The sequence below is a fragment of the Eubalaena glacialis genome, chromosome 2, assembly GCF_028564815.1.
Source record: "Eubalaena glacialis isolate mEubGla1 chromosome 2, mEubGla1.1.hap2.+ XY, whole genome shotgun sequence".
NCBI classification, from domain to species: Eukaryota; Metazoa; Chordata; class Mammalia; order Artiodactyla; family Balaenidae; genus Eubalaena; species Eubalaena glacialis.
The window spans coordinates 5469807-5489166 of NC_083717.1; the positions used below are offsets into that span (position 1 = coordinate 5469807).

At 41.5% G+C, this 19360-nt stretch overlaps 1 protein-coding gene across 4 annotated transcripts in view; it reads left to right on the forward strand.

Moving 5' to 3' along the window:
• Positions 1 to 8626: 8626 nt before the first annotated feature.
• TRDMT1 (tRNA aspartic acid methyltransferase 1) overlaps positions 8627 to 19360 on the forward strand; it is a 57644-nt gene continuing 46910 nt past the window's right edge. For 2 of the 4 annotated variants that reach the window (XM_061181550.1, XM_061181549.1), the window contains exon 1: positions 8627 to 8696. In XM_061181550.1, coding sequence (XP_061037533.1) covers positions 8633 to 8696 — 64 coding nt within the window. In that variant the 5' untranslated portion in view covers positions 8627 to 8632. Of the gene's footprint in view, positions 8697 to 8954; positions 9465 to 19360 lie in introns of those variants that run through there. The other 2 variants (XM_061181552.1, XM_061181551.1) reach the window with 2 other exon arrangements.

Consider the following 19360-nt stretch of genomic DNA (forward strand, 5'->3'; position numbering starts at 1 on the left):
GTTGTGGCGCATGGGCTTAGTTGCTCCGCGGCATGTGGGATCTTCCCAGACCTGGGCTCGAACCCGTGCCCCCTGCATTGGCAGGCAGATTCTTAACCTCTGCGCCACCAGGGAAGTAAGTCACTCTCTGGGTATTTCTAATGTATGTTTATCAGGTCTCTTTCACTTTCGGTGATAAACAAAAATTTATTTTCCAAATAATAATGTCTCATCTCTATAGGGAACAAGTATTTTGATGGAACTGCAATTTGAAGCTTTTGGATTTTAAAACTGTGAACTCTACAAGGATATATAAAGACTGCTCTTTGTTGCATTCTTTTCCCACCCTATTCTAGGATTTGAACCTAAAATGAACGGAGTGAAAAAAGATATGACATGTAGATGCCAGACATTCTTTCCTAACCAGAATGATTTTTAACTGCTAATGTGAATTTATCCCTCAAAATATGCCAACTCTCTTATTTATTACTTGATGCTTTCCGGACATTTTTTAAAAATACTCTTACTATCTTCTAATTTCTCTTCCTTTAAAAATGTGCTTCTGTGATTTGTAAATTAATCTGTTAACCCGGAGAATATTGTTTTATGTGACACTGAGCAAGTCATGTGAAGTTTTCTCCTTTTTATTCTTTGTAATAAAGCAGAATATTAAAAAAGAAAATCTGATAGGTCTAAAATAGATTAATAAGCATTTTAAACATTCATAAAGTTCTTTGAAACTTATAAGCCTATATTATCATGTATTATTGATGTTATCCTATTTTTAAAACATACTTTCGCCATCTACTGAAATATAGTCTATTTCAGTCATTCCTATTCTCTGAATGACTAAACATAGAGCAAATCCCTTTGGGACTTGTACTGTATTTTAACTTAGCAGTAATTACCTTAAATGGAAATGAAACACTAATAGTCTTGATCTGCAGGAATCAGTTTAACTCTAGAATGCAAGGGTTAATGGCCTCTGGTGCATCCCAAGTGTGAATAGAAAGTTTGGGGGATACGTTGGGCTTGTGTTGTATAATATTTATGGAAGTGACTTTGAAAGCTAGTAAAGTCAATTTTAACAATTTTAAGTAAATACGAAGTTGGTTTTTTTCCTTATACAGTGAATAAATATAGTAAGTGCAGTATTATGGGACTGTTATATTTCATTTATTTTTATCACTATTGGATCATATGAGAATGATTCTAAGTTCTGTCGTGCATCTAAACCACTACCTAACTAGCAAGGGTAAGATGAAAAATCCTTGTATATGATTCTTCTCTGGCTTTTAGTTTGTCAGTACTGATAATTGTAGCAACTTTTGAAAAAAAGACTATGAAGAATAATAAGGGCTTTTATGGAGTATGTGTGTGTGTATGCAGGTGTGCCTGCGTGTGTATGTCTTTTCCCTTTTCCTCTTCCTGATACTTCTGGTTTGTGTGATTTGGTTACCTCAGACAGTTCTGGATATTCAGGTAAATTACTAGAGAAAAGGAGCAAAGTAATAACAGCTCTCAAAGGCATTACATTTTTATCTCCTCTATTCATTGAAGGCTGTAAAAGAAAACAATAAAGACATCTTGTTGGATAATATGCAAACTAGTCTCCTGGTAATATAACTTTTTTGAAACACACTAGGAAAAAAATTCTCTCTATGTAATTGTTAGAAAAGAATGGGTTATACCTTACATTATAATTTGTGGTTCAGCTGTTAACTGAACAAAGCTCAAACAGAACAAAGTGGAAGGAAATCAGTATCTATTGTTCTAGGCATATTACTGCGTTTCTCTCTCTCTTTTATATATATATATATACACACACACACACACAAATATATGTATATATATATACAAATTAATAATCGATTGGATACAGACGACTACCTTGCTAGCAAATATTACCCTTCTTTCATAGAGGAAGAAAGTGAGTACTAGAGTCAGGATGCATATTAACCAATTTGTTTATTTTTTTAAAATAAGCTTTGGAAGCTCCCTGGTGACTCAGTGGTTAAGAATCCACCTGCCAGGGCTTCCCTGGTGGTGCAGTGGTTGAGAATCTGCCTGCCAATGCAGGGGACACGGGTTCGAGCCCTGGTCTGGGAAGATCCCACATGCCGCGGAGCAACTGGGCCCGTGAGCCGCAATTACTGAGCCTGCGCGTCTGGAGCCTGTGCTCCGCAACAAGAGAGGCCGCGATAGTGAGAGGCCCGCGCACCGCGATGAAGAGTGGCCCCCGCTCGCAGCAACTAGAGAAAGCCGTGCAGCAATGAAGACCCAACACAGCCAAAAATAAAAATTAATTAATTAATAAAAAGAATAAGATTTATTGATGTATAATTGTGCAATAAAATTAATCAATTCTAATGTATAATTTTGACAAGTGTATACGGCTAAGTAAGCATTACCACGATCAAAACATAAAGCTTGGGGACTTCCCTGGTGGTTCAGTGGTTACAACTTCACCTTTCAGTGCAGGGGCTGTGGGTTTGATCCCTCGTTGGGGAGCTAAGATCCCACATGCCTCGCGGCCAAAAAACCAAAACATATAACAGAAGCAATATTGTAACAAATTCAATAAAGACTTTAAAAAATGGTCCACATCGAAAAAAAAAATAAAGCTCTTTGCATCATCCCAAAAAATCTTCCTATGACCCTTTGCATTCAGTCTCTCCTTTGCGCTGGCCCCAGGAAACTCCTGATCTTTCCATGACATTAGTTTAGTCTTTGTCACATAGCATGTAGTTCTGCGTGTCTGGCTCCTTTCTCTTGCATTATTCATTTAAGAATCATCTATGCTTCAAGTATATCAGTATTTCTTTTTATGGCTGAGTAGTATTCCTTTGTATAGTTATACCATTTGTTTATTCATTTGTTACTTGAGGCACATTTGGTTTGTTTCCAATTTTAACCAATTTATTTTAAGGACCATATTCCTTACCCTGTATCAAGCTGCCTTTGCAGGAGTGACTGGTCAGAGAATCTGTTATAAATGTTAGTAATTAGTCTTTGAGATTGATCCTCTTTGGTGAAGCAAAATTAACCTTTTTGCCTGACCTTTAGAACATGCATTGCTGTATGGGTTCAGGTTCACTTCACAATTCTCCAAAGTTGCCTTTATTCCTCAGGCCAACCTGTTCTCAGGAAGCACCATATTCTGGTGACTAGGGCTGCTTTTGTTTGGACCCCTGGGCTTTTCATCTGGGGATAGGGGCCCAGCAGGCATGGGACAGCAGAGCCGATGAAGTATCTTTTGTACTAAGTTATGGACTTTCCAGTGAGTTGGAATTCCCTGTTCTCCACCTACCTGCGGGCCTGGGCAAGTTATCTAATCCCTCTGGATCTCTGTGTCTTCATCTCTCAAACTGAGGTTGGATGAAATCAGTGGTTTACAATCCATGTCCCACCGGGTCACTTAGACGCAGCTACGGAGACCAATGGCAGTAGGAGAGGTGATTCTGGGCTGCTGATTATCCATGCTTTGACAAGAGGACAGCTCTGTGTGTGTGTGTGTGTGTGTGTGTGTGTGCACCCTCACTCACCTCTCCCTCTCTGCCCTGATTCTATACATTTTTTTTTTTTTTAATTTTTTGCCCGTGCCACATGGCATGTGGGATCTTACTTCCCTGACCAGAGATCGAACCCCAAACTCCCTGCAGTGGAAGCGCAGAGTCTTAACCACTGGAATGCCAGGGAAGTCCCTACCCTGATTCTAAATGAGATTTTGTTTGAACAAAAGATTCTACATCTAAAAATAGTTGGAAAAACACTGGACCAAATAGTCCTTAAGGTTCCTTCCTGCTCTAACTTTCCATGAGCATATGAAAGCAGTTTTTTAAAATTAATTTATTTTTATTTTTGGCTGTGTTGGGTCTTCGTTTCTGTGCGAGGGCTTTCTCTAGTTACGGCAAGCGGGGGCCACTCTTCATCGCGGTGCGCGGGCCTCTCACTATCGCGGCCTCTCGTTGCGGAGCACAGGCTCTAGACGCGCAGGCTCAGTAGTTGTGGCTCACGGGCCTAGTTGCTCCGCGGCATGTAGGATCTTCCCAGACCAGGGCTCGAACCCGTGTCCCCTGCATTGGCAGGCAGATTCTCAACCTCTGCGCCACCAGGGAAGCCCGAAAGCAGTTTTAATGATAGAGAATCTCACTGTCTTTAATTTAATTAAAATGTAATCTTTAGGGCTTCCCTGGTGGTGCAGTGGTTGAGAATCTGCCTGCCAATGCAGGGAACACGGGTTCGAGCCCTGGTCTGGGAGGATCCCACGTGCCGCGGAGCAACTAGGCCCGTGAGCCACAACTACTGAGCTTGCGCGTCTGGAGCCTGTGCTCTGCAACAATAGAGGCCGCGATAGTGAGAGGCCCGCGCACCGCGATGAAGAGTGGCCCCCGCTTGCCACAACTAGAGAAAGCCCTCGCACAGAAACGAAGACCCAACACAGCCATAAATAAATAAATAAATAAAAATTTAAAAAAAATGTAATCTTTAAAATTTGCTGCAAAACATTGTTTGAGTCGAAATTTCAGAAAGCGTCTCAAAGAGAAAAATCCAGGTCAAAATCTATGACTGAGTCCTTGGAAATGGCAAAGCTATAAGGCACACCGCGTGGTTTCTATGCTTTTCAGCAAAAAAAATCTAACATGAAATTTCCTCTTGATTCCAATTTAAAAAACCATTTTTTCTTTTTCTTCTTCTGAGGTAAGTGTAAGATAGTGTTTACAATCCGAAGTCACTAGAATATTCTTCAGAGCAGAAAAGTACTATTCCTTCCAGACTCCAGGAAGTTCATATTTTTCCATCTGTACTTTTTCTCTTAGAAATTTATGATGTCATTGATAGGACACATCTGCTATTTCCTGTTTCTTTTCCTTTGTGACAGTCTATGAATAAGGTGTCTGGACCCCAGAGAAAGAAGATGAATGTTTGGCTACAAGGTTTGCTTTTCTTTGCGTTCCTTTTACTCTATATTTTAGGGCACTTATTTAAATCCGTGTTCAGTATGCAGTAATTAAGTGATTGCTGCACATTTCAACACTGTCCGTTTATTGGTGGGCTACCCATGAATGTCATAACTTCAAGAGACTATCACTCTTGAGTAGTTCTGTCCAAGAGAACTTTGTGACGACAGAAATGGTCTCTTTTTGCTGAGCCACCAGCCACATGTGCTACTTGAAATGTGCCTCAAGTGACTGATGAACTAAATATTTAATGTTAATTAATTTAAACATAAGTCAACAGATGTGGCAAATGGCTACCCTACTGGCCAGTGTAGCTCAATGAAATTGGTAAAATAGTCCTATGCTTAGAGAGAAGAAGGTATTAAATTGTTTTTTATTGTTGGCATTTTTATGGTCAGAAATAGATGGCAGATTTTTACCCTTAAAATTTTTTAGTTAAAAGTTTCTTCAGTGCCTGGCACATAAAAGAATCAATAAATGATCGGATGGTAATAATAAGTTTCCCGTCACCTCCATCCCAGGTCTCACCTGCTCATGAATCCTGGGTGAGGTCACTTTAGCAATTTTTTTCCTGAGATTGCCAGATGTGTAGACACACCTTCACAGCTGCCATGGTCTTTCTGGGAGTTAAGAGCTAAGAGGGAGTCTCTCATTATGTGTGCTGCTGCCTTCTGACTTCCTATGCTTCTTCTTTGCTCAGCAGCCCCTCAGTCATGGCTATGGCTTTCCGAATCCAGCCTTTACTTCACACTGCTCCAAGCCCTGGCCACCCCAGGATGCCTCCCATAAGCTCCTCTAGAGCCCTTAGATGTCTGTGTCCATCTGGACCACTCTACTTGCTGATGTGACCTTGTTTGGGCCCCGTGTTCACTTATGGCTCCTAAAACAGGCATCACCAAAGTGGAGTGTGATTGACTTCAGAGGTCAGAGGCATGCCATAGGACCCAGTTGAAGGGACTGAGAATGCATCACTTAGAGAATGTCATTATATAGATACCATTTATCATATATACATTTATATTGTTCCAGGTACTGGGCAAAGTGCTCTTAACTCTCATTGAATCCCCATAGCAGTTGCATGTTCTATTTTCACACATCTTAGATGTGCTCTTAGGCTCAGAGAGGTTAAGTGACTTTCCCAAAGTCACACAGTTAGGAAGAGGCAGAGCTACGATTTCTTATCTACACTCTTTGGCTTTCAAGCATATAGTCTTAACCACAATGCAATTCATTAAAGAAGAGGGATAGTTCTTCAAAATCAACGCAGAGGGCAAATCTAAAAGGAACTGGATTTTAGGTGACTATAAAGAAGGTTTTTCTGATAATTCAAGCTCTTCAACTCCAAACACCTTACCCTGTGAAGTACGCGGTGTCCCTCATTAGCAGCTCACAATCTTCGTGCTGGTGGATCAGAAGCTGGTAAAAGGCATTCTGGAATAAGTGTCTGGAATCATCACATGTGGTAGATGAGCTCTCTGGGTCTTTCCAATTCAAATTTCTTCTGAATATGATTTCTTCTCTTGAGGGCATTTATTGACAATTTATTTCCGTTTGACTACTTTTTAATTTTCCGTGCAGTTCATAAAGACCATTCTTTTTCTGTGTAAAATCAGAGTGTAATTTATTCATTACTCAAACTGGCATAAGCAGGCTATTCTCTTCCTGTAGGCAGTCCAGTATAGGAGCCCACATCACGTTTTACCGGGGAATGAAGAATGGCCTGGGACTTCCCCGGTGGCGCAGTGGTTAAGAATCCACCTGCCAATGCAGGAGACACGGGTTCGAGCCCTGGTCCGGGAAGATCCCACATGCCCGGAGCAACTAAGTCCGTGCGCCACAACTGCTGAGCACACGTGCCACAACTACTGAAGCACACGCACCGCAACAAAGAGTAGCCCCTGCTCACCGCAAATAGAGGAAGCCCGTGCGCAGCAACGAAGACCCAATGCAGCCAAAAGAAACCCCCAAAAACAAAAAAACAAAAAAAAATTCAAAGGCCAATACACATTTACGGTTAAAAAATTTTACAGGACACATCAAAATGGGTCAGTTCCATAACGGAGACACAGTAGGCATACTTTTATTTGTTAACAGCATTACATTAGCACATGTGAATGTTTCTATCAGTTATTATTACAAGCGGTACTCCTCAATTTCTCCTAACAAAAGTGAACGTGTGTGGGACTTCCCTGGTGGTCCAGTGGTTAAGACTCTGCGCTTCCAATGCAGGGGGCCTGGGTTTGAACCCTGGTTGGGGAACTAAGATTCCACATACCAAGAGGCCAAAAAAAAAAGTGAACGTGTGGTGGTAACGGGAACAATAGAAAAACACTTCACAATGAGACCATTTCTTCTCCTGGGGATGACCACGTTTTCTTAGTTTGTAATCCAGCTTCTAACAATTTGGTCAGTGGATTATCTTGGAGAAGCAAGGCCCTAGCACTTGGAGGGCCGTAATTGTAACGGAGCAGGACACTATGGGGCCTTCCTGGGACAGACCCCCTCCCCCATAGCTTCTGCTTTAGTTCCTCTCTTAAGTACCTAGATAATTTGTATCTGATGCATATTTCCTGAGTTTTTCAGATGCTAAAACCACTACCAAATGGAAGAAATTAACTACTTGATGATCATGAGCATTAGCTCCAGACCTTCTGGCACCTAAGGATTGATCACCATCAACCAATCAGAGAACTGTGCACGAGCTGATCACATACCCTGGGACACCCCTCCCTCACCTGGCCCTTACAAAGGCTTTGCTACAGTCCTTTGGAGTGGTCTGGGTTTTTGGGCACGAGCTACCTATTCTTGCTTCACCCTGCAATAAACCTTTCTCTGCTCCCAACTCAGACGTTTCAGTATCATTTGGCCTCACTGTGCGTCAGGCACATGAACTTGCATTTGGTAACTTAAATAGTTCTATGAACAGCATCTCCTATCTTGGGGGTATTTTCCAAGCTAAAACAGAATGAACCTCGCTAACAAGCAGGCGTCCTCTGTTTTAGCTCACACCGGATCTCTGGGGCACGTGTGCTGATTTCTGCACTTGTAACTCTGGCACCTTCTCTGGGCGAGAGGCTGATTTATCTCCATCACTCAAGCTAGGGCCCAACACCAGCTCAAGGCTAATGGAAGAAAGGTTTGGACGCTTTAGGCTTCCAAGGGACAGAAAAGCAGCATGCCTGAAAAATAAGTTTTTCTGGATTCTAACCCGTGTTAATTCACTTTGAGGCAAAGGCAGATTTTGCCCCTCTACTGAGCCCAGGATTTTCTTTTTCCCTCCCAAGGCTCCTGAATACACCTTAAAAGGAAGATGGAGCGTAAATCAGGCCAAGGAGTGGCTGCCATTCATTTGGGAGGCCTTGGTGCTTTCTGCCCTTTGTCCACCCGCTAACCTTTGCCAGCCCCAGGCCCCGCGCTGTCCTGTGAAGCCGTGAGCCTGAGCTTTTAGGAGGAGGGGGCGGGGGGTACTGAAAAGCGGCGGAACCAAAGGCGAGGGAGCGGCGCTGCCGCGGGGGAAGGAGGAGCCACGGGACCGGCAGGCCTAGCTCCGAGGCGGCGGCGGCGGCGGCGGCGGCGGCGGCGGCGGCGGCGGCGGCGGCGGCGGCGGCGGCGGCGGCGGCGGCGGCGGCGGCGGCGGCGGCGGCGGCGGCGGCGGCGGCGGCGGCGGCGGCGGCGGCGGCGGCGGCGTGGGGATGGAGGCCCTGCGGGTCCTGGAGCTGTACAGCGGCATTGGGGGTATGCACCAGGCGCTGAGAGGTAAGAGGGCACAGGCCGCCTCCTCCCTCGCGCGTTGTTGGTGGTCAGAGCTCGGGCTCCTGGGAGGGGCGGAGCGGCGAGACACTAGGGGCGGAGACTGCAGGGGTAACTCTGTGTGTGTGTGTGTGTGTGTGTGTGTGTGTGTGTGTGTGTGTGTGTGTGTGTGGGCGGGGGAGTTGCTCGGTTGTCATAGAAACCGTCGGCTCGGCGCCCCAGCCGCCCCTGCGGCCGGAGGCTCCCTTCCTCCCGCCTCGAGCCTGGTCCGAAGGGCGGGCGGGGCGCCTACCAGGACCCAGTTTGTGAGTCCTGATCCGCAAGGCTTGGCTGGAAAGCCAAACCGAAACGGTACCGCCAAAGGGGGAGGGGTGAGCCCCCTGCCCTGTGCCGATCCCCAATTCGGTATGGCTGTCACCAGCGGCGTGGAAGCTCGGTCCTTCACCCTCGAGGAGGTCACAGCGGGGGAGGGGAGGTCGCTGGGCTGGGTTCTGCCGGTGAGGGACGACTCTTCAAAGGGATAACTGCAGTGCCACGTAGAAGTTAGTGAACACTCAGCCGAACTGTAGGGGAAGCCTGGAGAAAAATCCCGGTCAGTTCTGATCATTGAGAAGAAACATCTTGTCGTTACTTCATGTCTGGATACATTTAGGCGCCAGAAGCCCTGAGTTCAAACTTAGTTGCCCTGTGACCTTAACATTTTTGAGCCCGTTTCCTGGTTTTACAACGTGAAAAGTAATTCAGAGATGGAGAATTATGAGGATTAAAGAAAAAGTGGGTAAAACCTTTAATAATGCCTAGTACATTGTAACCACTCACAATATTATAAAGTATTGTCACGATTTTATGTACCTTTTCCATGTTGAGGTTTTTAGCTTTCTTTGGTGCTAAGTTGGAACTGCAAGGTTTATTTTCAGTGATATTCACTCAAAAATATTTATTGAGCTCCTCTTATGTTCCAGGTACTGTGCTAGGCCCTGGAGGTATAGAGTGACAAATAGATTTGGAACGCACATGTTTATTCTTAAATTACTATGACAACGGCAAAACTGAAACTTCCCTGCTTCCTTTTTTTTAGTACCAAAGATAACAAGAGACTAATACCGTAACATACGGACAGTACGTAATGAGTTGAGCACATAAATTTTCTGAGCATATATATTGAGTTTTGATTCTAGAAGAGGTTAGTGATTATTAAATTTTTATTACCTACCAATTATTTGATGGCTCTCTATGTTCAGTTCGCATACCAAAATTTACCAGCAGGAAAACAGAACAAAACTTTAACATTATTTGCTCTCTTAGTTAATTTTCTAGGATTGTATAATGTCAGCATTTTCTCCGTATCTTGAAACCCCTTAATGAACATGATTTTAACGGTTACATAGTGCTTTATCACAAGCTATAATTCAGCTACTCCTTAAGTGTTGAATGTTACATGTTTCCCCCCATTTTTTTTGCAAGTATAAATGTGCTGCAATTAATTATTGAGCATAAACCTTGATTTTTCTCTTTAGTGTGTTTTCTAGAAGTCAAATTAATTAATAAAAGACTATGTGCTAGGTACTAAGTCAAAAATTATGAGAATTTTTAAAGACTTTTGATAACGTAGCAAATTGCTTCTCAGAGGTTTCTGAGTGCCTCCTCAAACTACATATTCCTCAGGGTTTGTATTATCCATTTTTAACCTTTGTGAATTTGATAGGGGAAATTGTATAATTTTAATCTGCATCTTTTGGGGGGTTAATGAAATAGTTAGATATTTTCCCTCCTACTAGCCAATGCAACCTGAATTTGTACACATATTTCTATTACTACTGCTACCATCCCGAATCTAAGCTATATCATCTTTCACTTAAATTATTAAAAACAGTTTCCCAACTGCTCCCCTGCTTCCTTCGCAACTGCTTCCACTCTGCTTTCCTACTCCATCCTTTCTCCACATAGCAACAAAGTGATCTCTTACCCAGTAAACTGGATCGTGTCACTCCTCTGCTTCAGTGGTTTCCCTCTGAGGTTAGAATCACAGCCCCCTCTTCTTAGTAGGCCTGTGAGATCTGGCTTCTGTCCATCTCTTCAACCTTATCTCTCCCCTGCTTCTCTTTTCCAGGCTTGCAGGTCTTCTTTCTCTGTGTTGCCAGTACTGTAACCTAGGTCTCTTTTTTTTTTTTAATTAAAAAAAAGTTTTTAGATTTTTTGCCCACGTGGCATGTGGGATCTTAGTTGAAGCCGGAGTCTTAACCACTGGACCACCAGGGAAGTCCCTGTAACCTAGGTCTCTTAACCCGACCTCTTAACGATGCTATCTATGTTGCCATTTTTCTAGTTAGATCCACTAATTGAATCTATATCTTAAATAATAAGAAGCAGCCAACAGGAATAATACTGAATTTAAATTTTGGCAAATTTCTAGATAAGGTTTATGACTGAATTTTTTCTGCAGTAAAATATACATAACAAAATGTGCCATTTTAACCATTTTTAAGTGTATTTGGTAGCTTAAGTACTACATTCACAGTGTTGTGCAATCATCACTATTGTCTGTTTCCAGAACTTTTTCATCATCCCAAACAGAAACTCTATACTCTAAATAACAGCGCCCCGTCTCCTCTCCCCCAGCCCCCGGTGACCACTATTCCGCTTTGTCTCTACTAATTTGTCTTTACTGGGTACCTTATATAAGTGCAGTTATATAATATTTGTCCTTTTGTGTCTGGCTTATTTCACTTAGTGTGATGTTTTCAAGGTTCATCCATGTTGTAGTATGTATCAGTACTTCATTCCTTTTTACGGTTGAATAATTTTCCATTATATGCATATACCATATTTTGCTTATCCATTCATCTGTTGATGGGCCCATGGGCTGTTTCCACCCTTGCTTATCCATTCATCTGTTGATGGGCCCATGGGCTGTTTCCACCCGTTGGCTATGGTGAATAATACTGCTGTGAACATTGGTTTATATGTATGTATCTGAGTCCCTGTTTTTAGTTCTTTTGAATATATACCGAGGAGTAGAATTGCTGGATCATATGGTAACTCTGTGTTTAACTTTTTGAAGAACCACTAAATTGTCTTCTTTAGTGGCTGCACCATTTTATATTCCCAAGGGCAATGTATGAAGGTTCCAATTTCTTTATTTCCACATTCTTGACTTGTTATTCCCTTTTTTTTTTTTTTGATAATAGTCATCCTAATGGGTGTGAAAAAATATCCCATTGTGGTTTTGATTTCCATTTTCCCTAATAACTAAGGAAGTTGAACATTTTTTCATGTGCTTATTGGCCATTTGTGTATCTTCTTTGGAGAAACGTCTAAGTTCTTTGCTCATTTTGGAATTGGGTCTTTTTTATTCTGTTGTATGAGTTCTGTATATATTCTGGATATTGATCTTTTATGAGGTATATGATTTATAAATATTTTCTCTCACGTAACTGAATTCTAGTAGTTATAAAAGGTATATTTAATTTCTTTGGCAGCATGACAGATTTTCTTCAAACCCAATGGACATTTTAATACATCAATAAACATCTTTCATCCTTAGCTGTATATGCAATAATGCTATTGTATTGTTGCAGTAACTACATAGATGCTTCTGTATCTTCTAAGTTTCTTTTAACTTTATTTTATATCTGCATGTCCGTGTATTAACTTAGTCCTCATTCTGTGGTATTTTTCTTTGTTCCTGTACCACCTCTAGCACAGAAGCACACTTGTGACAGGTTCTCTGTAGCGGACTATTGAGTTTATCATTGAATTGGTATTCACTCTACCATCACGTTGGTAAAACCACAGTTTGCTTAGTCCGAATTTTTGTATGATACAAAATTCGTAGTTGCAAACCACAGGATCCACTCTCCAGCTAACATCAGCAGAAAAAAAATTTTTAAAGGGCATTTGGAAGCCCACAGAATTTAAAGGACACCCAACAAACAGGTCAAGAGAATGGGGGCACCGCTCGAACCACATTCCGGGCACCGGCCCCACGAGTCCTCATACTGACATCACAGCTTCCACCAGGAATGCTGGGGACTGGAGGTGAGAAGTGCTGTCACACTTTTGCCCTGAAAGGGGCATCTTTACCACCTCTCTTACCAAAAAAGATGAGTTTTCTCATTTGCTTTCTTTCATTGCTATTTCTGAATTGAAGTCATGTGAGAATGCAGTTGGTTGGTGGCCATTAGATCCCATTGCCAGACTAAGGAAGCTGGGAGAGTGAGTTCTGGCTTCAGTTTTGGGAAGAAGGGACTCGTAAAGTGGCAGAATTTTGAACAACAGGAAACGTAGGCAAAGATTCTAGATGGCCACAAGCATAGTAAATGTCATTGCATTCTTTAATACATATTTGCCCCTGTACAGGAAGCACTTATTACCACTTTGATATTATTTATGCCTGCATAGCCTGTAGAGTTTTGGCTAGAGAATCTTCCAAGTGAAAACATTTTTCAGAAAGTAGTGGAAGTAGTAGTTTCATAGTTAAATAGCAGTGGAACCTGCAAGGACACCTGCAAATATGAATGGTTAGCAAATAAGAATCTGCTTTTCTCATAAAATATAATATCAGGGAAAGAGTCAAATGTGGTTTAAGGTGGTGAATAAAGGAAAGCTCTAGCTGATTACTATTATATATCTAGTCAACTATTGGGACAGCCTTAAAAGCAAAACGTCTTGCCCTCCCAAATAATTTTGAAAGGTCTTTCAAGGTGTTGGTTTTGAGTTTTAACCACATAATACTTATTCATATTTAGTAAGAATTACCCAGCCTTAATATTTTCTGTTAAAAGGATAGGCCTGTCATAGTTATTCATTTTCTGAATCTCTTTTGTCTTTATTTCTCAATGACTTATATTCCAACTTGGGATTCTACCAAACTACTTTGTGATTTGGTGTGCTTATAACTGAATGGGATAAGTACATTATGAAGAAATGTAGATCTGAATGTCACCAGGGGTAGTTTTGAAACATCAGTTGTAAGGGGCTGAAATTTGAACTGCTGAACTTTTTTCTTTTATATTTATCCTTTGAGGTTGTAAAAATGTCCTCTTTGTGCCTATTTTCCCACAGTTATTCTTGTATGACTTATTGTCAGATTTAAAGTAAAGCCAGGCAAAAATGTGTCCCATTTAAAAATATGTATCATTTGTTGTTTGGTATCTATGGGAGTTATTAGATTGTTTTTTCTCTGAACTTGAAATACAAGGAAGAAATATGTAGAATGAATTTTTTGTATTCAAAGAGGAGCATCCCAACTTTCCATTGGATGACAGAATTACCTTTCTTTTATGTGATGAAAAATGAATGCATACTTCACTGCAGAATATTTATTACAGTAAGTCCTCTACCTACAAACCTTCAAAGACGCGAGCTTGCATTCACATGTCCAATCAGGTAAGTTAGTTCACATCTCTGGCGTTCGTTGTCACGTGCGTGCATCCTCTACAAGTGGTTGTGCTTTTGTGTACTTTACTGTACAGTACTGTATAGAGTACAGTAGTGCAGTATCTTTATTTCAAGCCCAGGATGTCTGGAAGCGAGCGTGGAAGCAAGCGTAAAAGCAGCGGTGTTGTAGCTGGTACTGCTAAGAAGCACCAAGCGATAACAATGGAAACTGTACTGTAAGATTAAAAATGTTTTCTTTATTTTTTGTGTTTGTTTGTTTGTTATGTATTATTTGTGTGAAAAGTATTATAAACCTATTACAGTACAGTACCATATGGCCGATTGTGTTAGATGGGTACCTAGGCTAACTTTGCTGGACTTACTAACAAATTAGACTTACTTACGAATGTGCTCTCGGAATGGAACTTGTTCGTATGTAGGGGACTTACTGTACTATATTCCACACGTCAAATTACTTCTCCCATGTTAATGAATAGATGACCAATTTACTCTGTGTTAGGACCTATCTATTGGGTTTTTTTAGGGAGCTCAATAAATAGTACTCCTTAATTCTGAACAAAAAGAGAAACAAAACAGAAGAATAAGGCAAATAGGAAATCAAAATCTAAATGATTTTTATTACTAATAAAGGCTGAGTTGGAGCATGTAGCTTAGTGAGAAGGCCAAGTGGGTCAGCTCATGTTCAGCCAGAGAAGTCGGCAGCTTACCTTCCGGGCACAGCTGGAGAAGCAAGCAGAATGTGTGTTCCCTGTGGGTAGCGCATTCCCAAGAGGAGGGGGGAGCTGAGCAGCCCTGGCCAGTTTATTCTTCCCAAATTAGCCAGTTAGAGAAGTCAACTAAGAAGTCCACTGAAGAGAGCAAAAGGATAGGATAGGGGAGGAGTTTAGAGTGAATAGAAACCACTCACTTGGAAGAAACAACAGTAAATGCCTCCCATTTTACATTAACTTTGCCAACTGCTTTTAGGAATCCTTCAGGTATTATAGTTTAAAAATTTTGCAAATCATTCTTTTTAATATTTGATACTTAAACTCTTTCTGACAATCATTTGGTAGTGTCCAATAATTGGAAATAGGATACCTTGTTTTTACAGCAGCTTGGTCTTAAATCATTGTTATTTGGCTCCATGGGAGAGTAACAGTGGACAGTGTTTATGTAGGAGAGGCTCAAGGAGAGGTCTCTCATTAGGAGCCCAGTTATATTGTCAGAAGGACTTCCTAGCTATGTGACCTTGGGGAAAAATGAAACTTTCTGTGCCTCAGTGTCCTCTTCTATAAAAGAGGATAATAATAACACCTACCTCAAAGGGGAATTGTGAAGATTATGAATTAATAAAAATAAAGCAGTAAATAGTGCTTGGAACATAGTAAGTGCTCAGTAAATATGGGCAACTATTATCAAAAATCATAAAGTTATAGAAAGTTATTATATGTTGTTAAAAATGTCCTTTAGGAGAAACTGATTATTAAATATTTGAAGTTGTCAAAGAGCTTTCAGACTAGATTTGAATTATACAGGAATAAGTTGGTGAAGGAAAGAATTATTTACAGCTACTATAGATGATATGGAATGAAAATGAAGAGTAAAAGAGAAAGGCATTGAAGAGAGTGGAATGTTCCATTTTGCCCTCTTGACTCCCTAGAAAGCTTACTTACCTTCTCTACTAGAGAACAGATTTACTAGCCTGGATCCACTTCATGTTCATTTTCGTGGACTCTGTCCCAGTGTTTTCTGAACTACTCTGTGTGTTTCTCTGAGTGATAAAATTAATGCCATTATTTAGGAATAAGACAGGTCTGCCACATACTAGCTGTCTAAATATTGGAAAATTATTCAATTTTCTGGGCCCAGGTACCCTGTATGTGAGATGGATATAATACCTTCTCATAGGGTATTATGAATGTAAAATGAAACAGTTGATGAATGAAAAATAATGTGGGTACTCAGTAAATGTTAGTTCCTTTTCTTTTTCCCACATTAATTGTAACTAGCTTTTTCCTCTTAGTTGTGTTGGATTCCCTTATTGATAAAATTGGGATAACAATACTAACTTTATAGGCTTGTTAGGATTTAATGAAACAGTGTATATATAGAGCTAGTATAGTTCCTGGTACATAATATATAAATAGTACTGATGATGTTACTTAGGAAGTTGAACATTTTCATATGCTTGTTATTTGTATTAATTTTGTGGCTTGTTTATGTGGCCATTGGTATATTCTTTTTTATAATTGGCGTTTGTGGTTCAATTTTGTTATGATATTTTTACCAAGCAGGATTTTGAAGGATGATTGGGAGTTTTCCAGATAGTAAAAAAGGGAAAGTATGTACCAGACAAAAGGAGAATTCTGTACAGACACACAGGCATGAAATAGCATGGTCTATGTGGATACATACAGGTATTAAGATATTATTGCAATATAAAAGCTCCAAGACAGTAGAAGGTGTTTACAAGTTACCAAATCATGAAATGCCATGTATAACCTGATAAGGTGCTTGGATTTTTATCTTCTAAGTCTGATTAGTGAAGGAAGGTTAATGAACCTTTTGGGGTTATGTTCTAGAAATTTTACCCTATGACCACAAGAGGGGTGAGGAGATTAGAGGCAAGGTGGTCAGTTAGGAGGTGATTGTTGAGAGATGATGAACGTAGGCAGAGCCAATAAATGGAGAAGACTTTTACTCACAAGACATACAGGATCTGGAAGTCAGCAAAACCTGGTAGTTATTGGGATGTTAGGTACCCAGATTTCTGACTTGGATGATTTAACAGATGGTACAGTCAAGGTTGGGGAGAAATAATAGGTTCCATTTTAGAGTTACAGAGTTTGAGTTTTCCTTGGGACCCATGGAAATTGTGCATTTTGGGCTGAGGGAGAGAGGACTGGAGACAGGGATTTATTTCTCTCTATATGCGAGTGTACAGAGAAGAGGACCAACAAGATGGAACACCGAGGGCGATGGTTTTTTTGGCTAGGTAGATAAATACAGTAAGTCTCCTACATACGAACGAGTTCGGTTCCTAGAGCGTGTTCGTAAGTCCAACAAAGTTAGCCTAGGTACCCACCTAACACAATCGGCTATATAGTACTGTAATAGGTTTATAATACTTTTCACACAAATAATACATAAAGAACAAACGCAAAAAATAAAGAAAACATTTTTAATCTTACAGTACAGTTTCCATTGTTATCGCTTGGCGCTTCCTAGCAGTACCAGCTACATCACCTCTGCTTTTACGCTTGCTTCCGGACATCCTGGGCTTGAAATAAAGATACTGTACTACTTTACTCTATACAGTACTGTACAGTAAAGTACACAAAAGCACAACCACTTGTAGAAGATGCACGCACGTGACAGTGTACGCCAGACACGTGAACTAACTTATGTGATTGGACATGCGAACGCACATTCACATCTTTGAAAGTTCGCAACTTGAGGATTTGTATGTAGGGGACTTACTGTAGTATTCAAGGAGAGAAACTGAGAAGGAAAATTAGAGAGCAAGAAGTAGAACCAAGAGAACATTGTGCCATGAAAATAGAGAGAGGAGGGGATCTCGAGGACTGATCGGATAATACAAGCCAAGTGAAATAAGGATTAAAATGAGTTCTTGGATTAGTTGCCACTTCCTGGCTGATACCCTATGCAACAGTCTTCTGAGGAATTAATCGGTGTGCCTTGATGGTTAAGTAAGTTCAGAAAACTTCACATGATTTTGCCCCTTGAATCACTCTCAGGACGCATTAATGTATCCCAGATGTTGAGAAGCCCTGCAACAAAGACGCTGTTTGGCTTAAAACAGCACTTCCCCATGCATATGAGCAGGGTACGCTTTTTTTTTTTTTTTTAGCGAGAGAGGGGAGCATCGTTAGCGTCCTGTGTAATAGCGTTCCTCGGCTGTCTTGGGAAATGCCTGATGGGCAGCAAGAGGACACCAATGGAGCTGTGGGGGGAGATGCCGGAAGGCAGCAAGCTGTCTGATTATATCGACAGCTTTGACTAAGTCTAAAGTAAGCTTCTCTGTAGTTTTTCTACGCGGTGGGATTTGTCAGTGTTCCCGTTATCCCTGTTTTGTTCTAAAGATGTGCAAAACTGAGCTCCTGGTTCTCCTTACTCCTCCCAAATGTGCTCCCCTTGCGGCCTTCCTCATCCCAGTGATAGACGTCCCCCTTCTTCCAGGGGCCCAGCCCTAGGTCTTGGAGTCATCTCTGTGTCTTCTCTTTCACTCACATCAGCAAATTCCATAGGCTCTACCTTCAAGCCGTGTTTATAATTCCATCCTTTCTCTCCGTCTTCACCTTTACCACCTCATCCGTGTCCTGTTTCATCAGTCTCCTGGGCCCTGAGCTGCGTGTTCAGTGTAGCCCCCGATTCTCCTGCCCTTGCTTCATCCCGTAGCACTGCTGGGGGTCGGGGCTTGGCTCTCACCCTCAGGATGCTCAGTTTCTCTGCGGTGTCTGCACTCAGATGAAGCACCAGGCTGTGGACCTGGGATCTAGGTGCTCCAGCAGCTGTCAGGAGGGGTTGGATACCATGACTCTAAGTGGAGAGGAAGGGAGAGTCATACGTGTGAAACAATGGTGGGGGGGGGGAAATATATATATATACACACACACCCCTAGTTCCTAAAATCCTTGTAATTTCCTAAGTGATAAGAGCACTAGGGGCATCTTTGGTTCTAATATTTGGTCTTTGACCCTGGTTCCTGACACAGAGCTCCTAAATCTCTTAGAATTCCCTGGGTGACAGGAATGTCTTTTGTACTAATGAGATGGCTCTTGTTGGGCTCCTGGATGGCTTCAGAATGGGGACTGGTCACCAGAAAGATAAAGTGATAATTAGAAGCTTGGAACTTTCAGCCCTACCCCCATCCTCTGGGAAAGAGAAAGGGGCTGGAGATTGTCAATGACTGATCATGTTTACATGATAAAGCTTCCATAAAAATCCTAAATGTATAGGGTTTGTAGACTTCTGGGTTGGGGAAGGTATCCACGTGCTGGGAGGGCTGTGCACCCCAATCCGTGAGAACAGAAGCTCCTGCACTCGGGACCCTTCCAGAACTTGCCCTATGTATCTCTTCATCTGGCTGTTTATCATCTGTATCCTTTAAAATATCCTTCATTATATAATAAACTGGTAAACGTTAAGTAAGTGTTTCCCTGAGTTTTGTGAGATGTTCTAGAAATGATCAAATCCAAGGAGGGGGGGTCATGGGAACCTCTGATTTGCAGTTAAGTTGGATAGAAGTTGTGGTTAACCTGGGGATT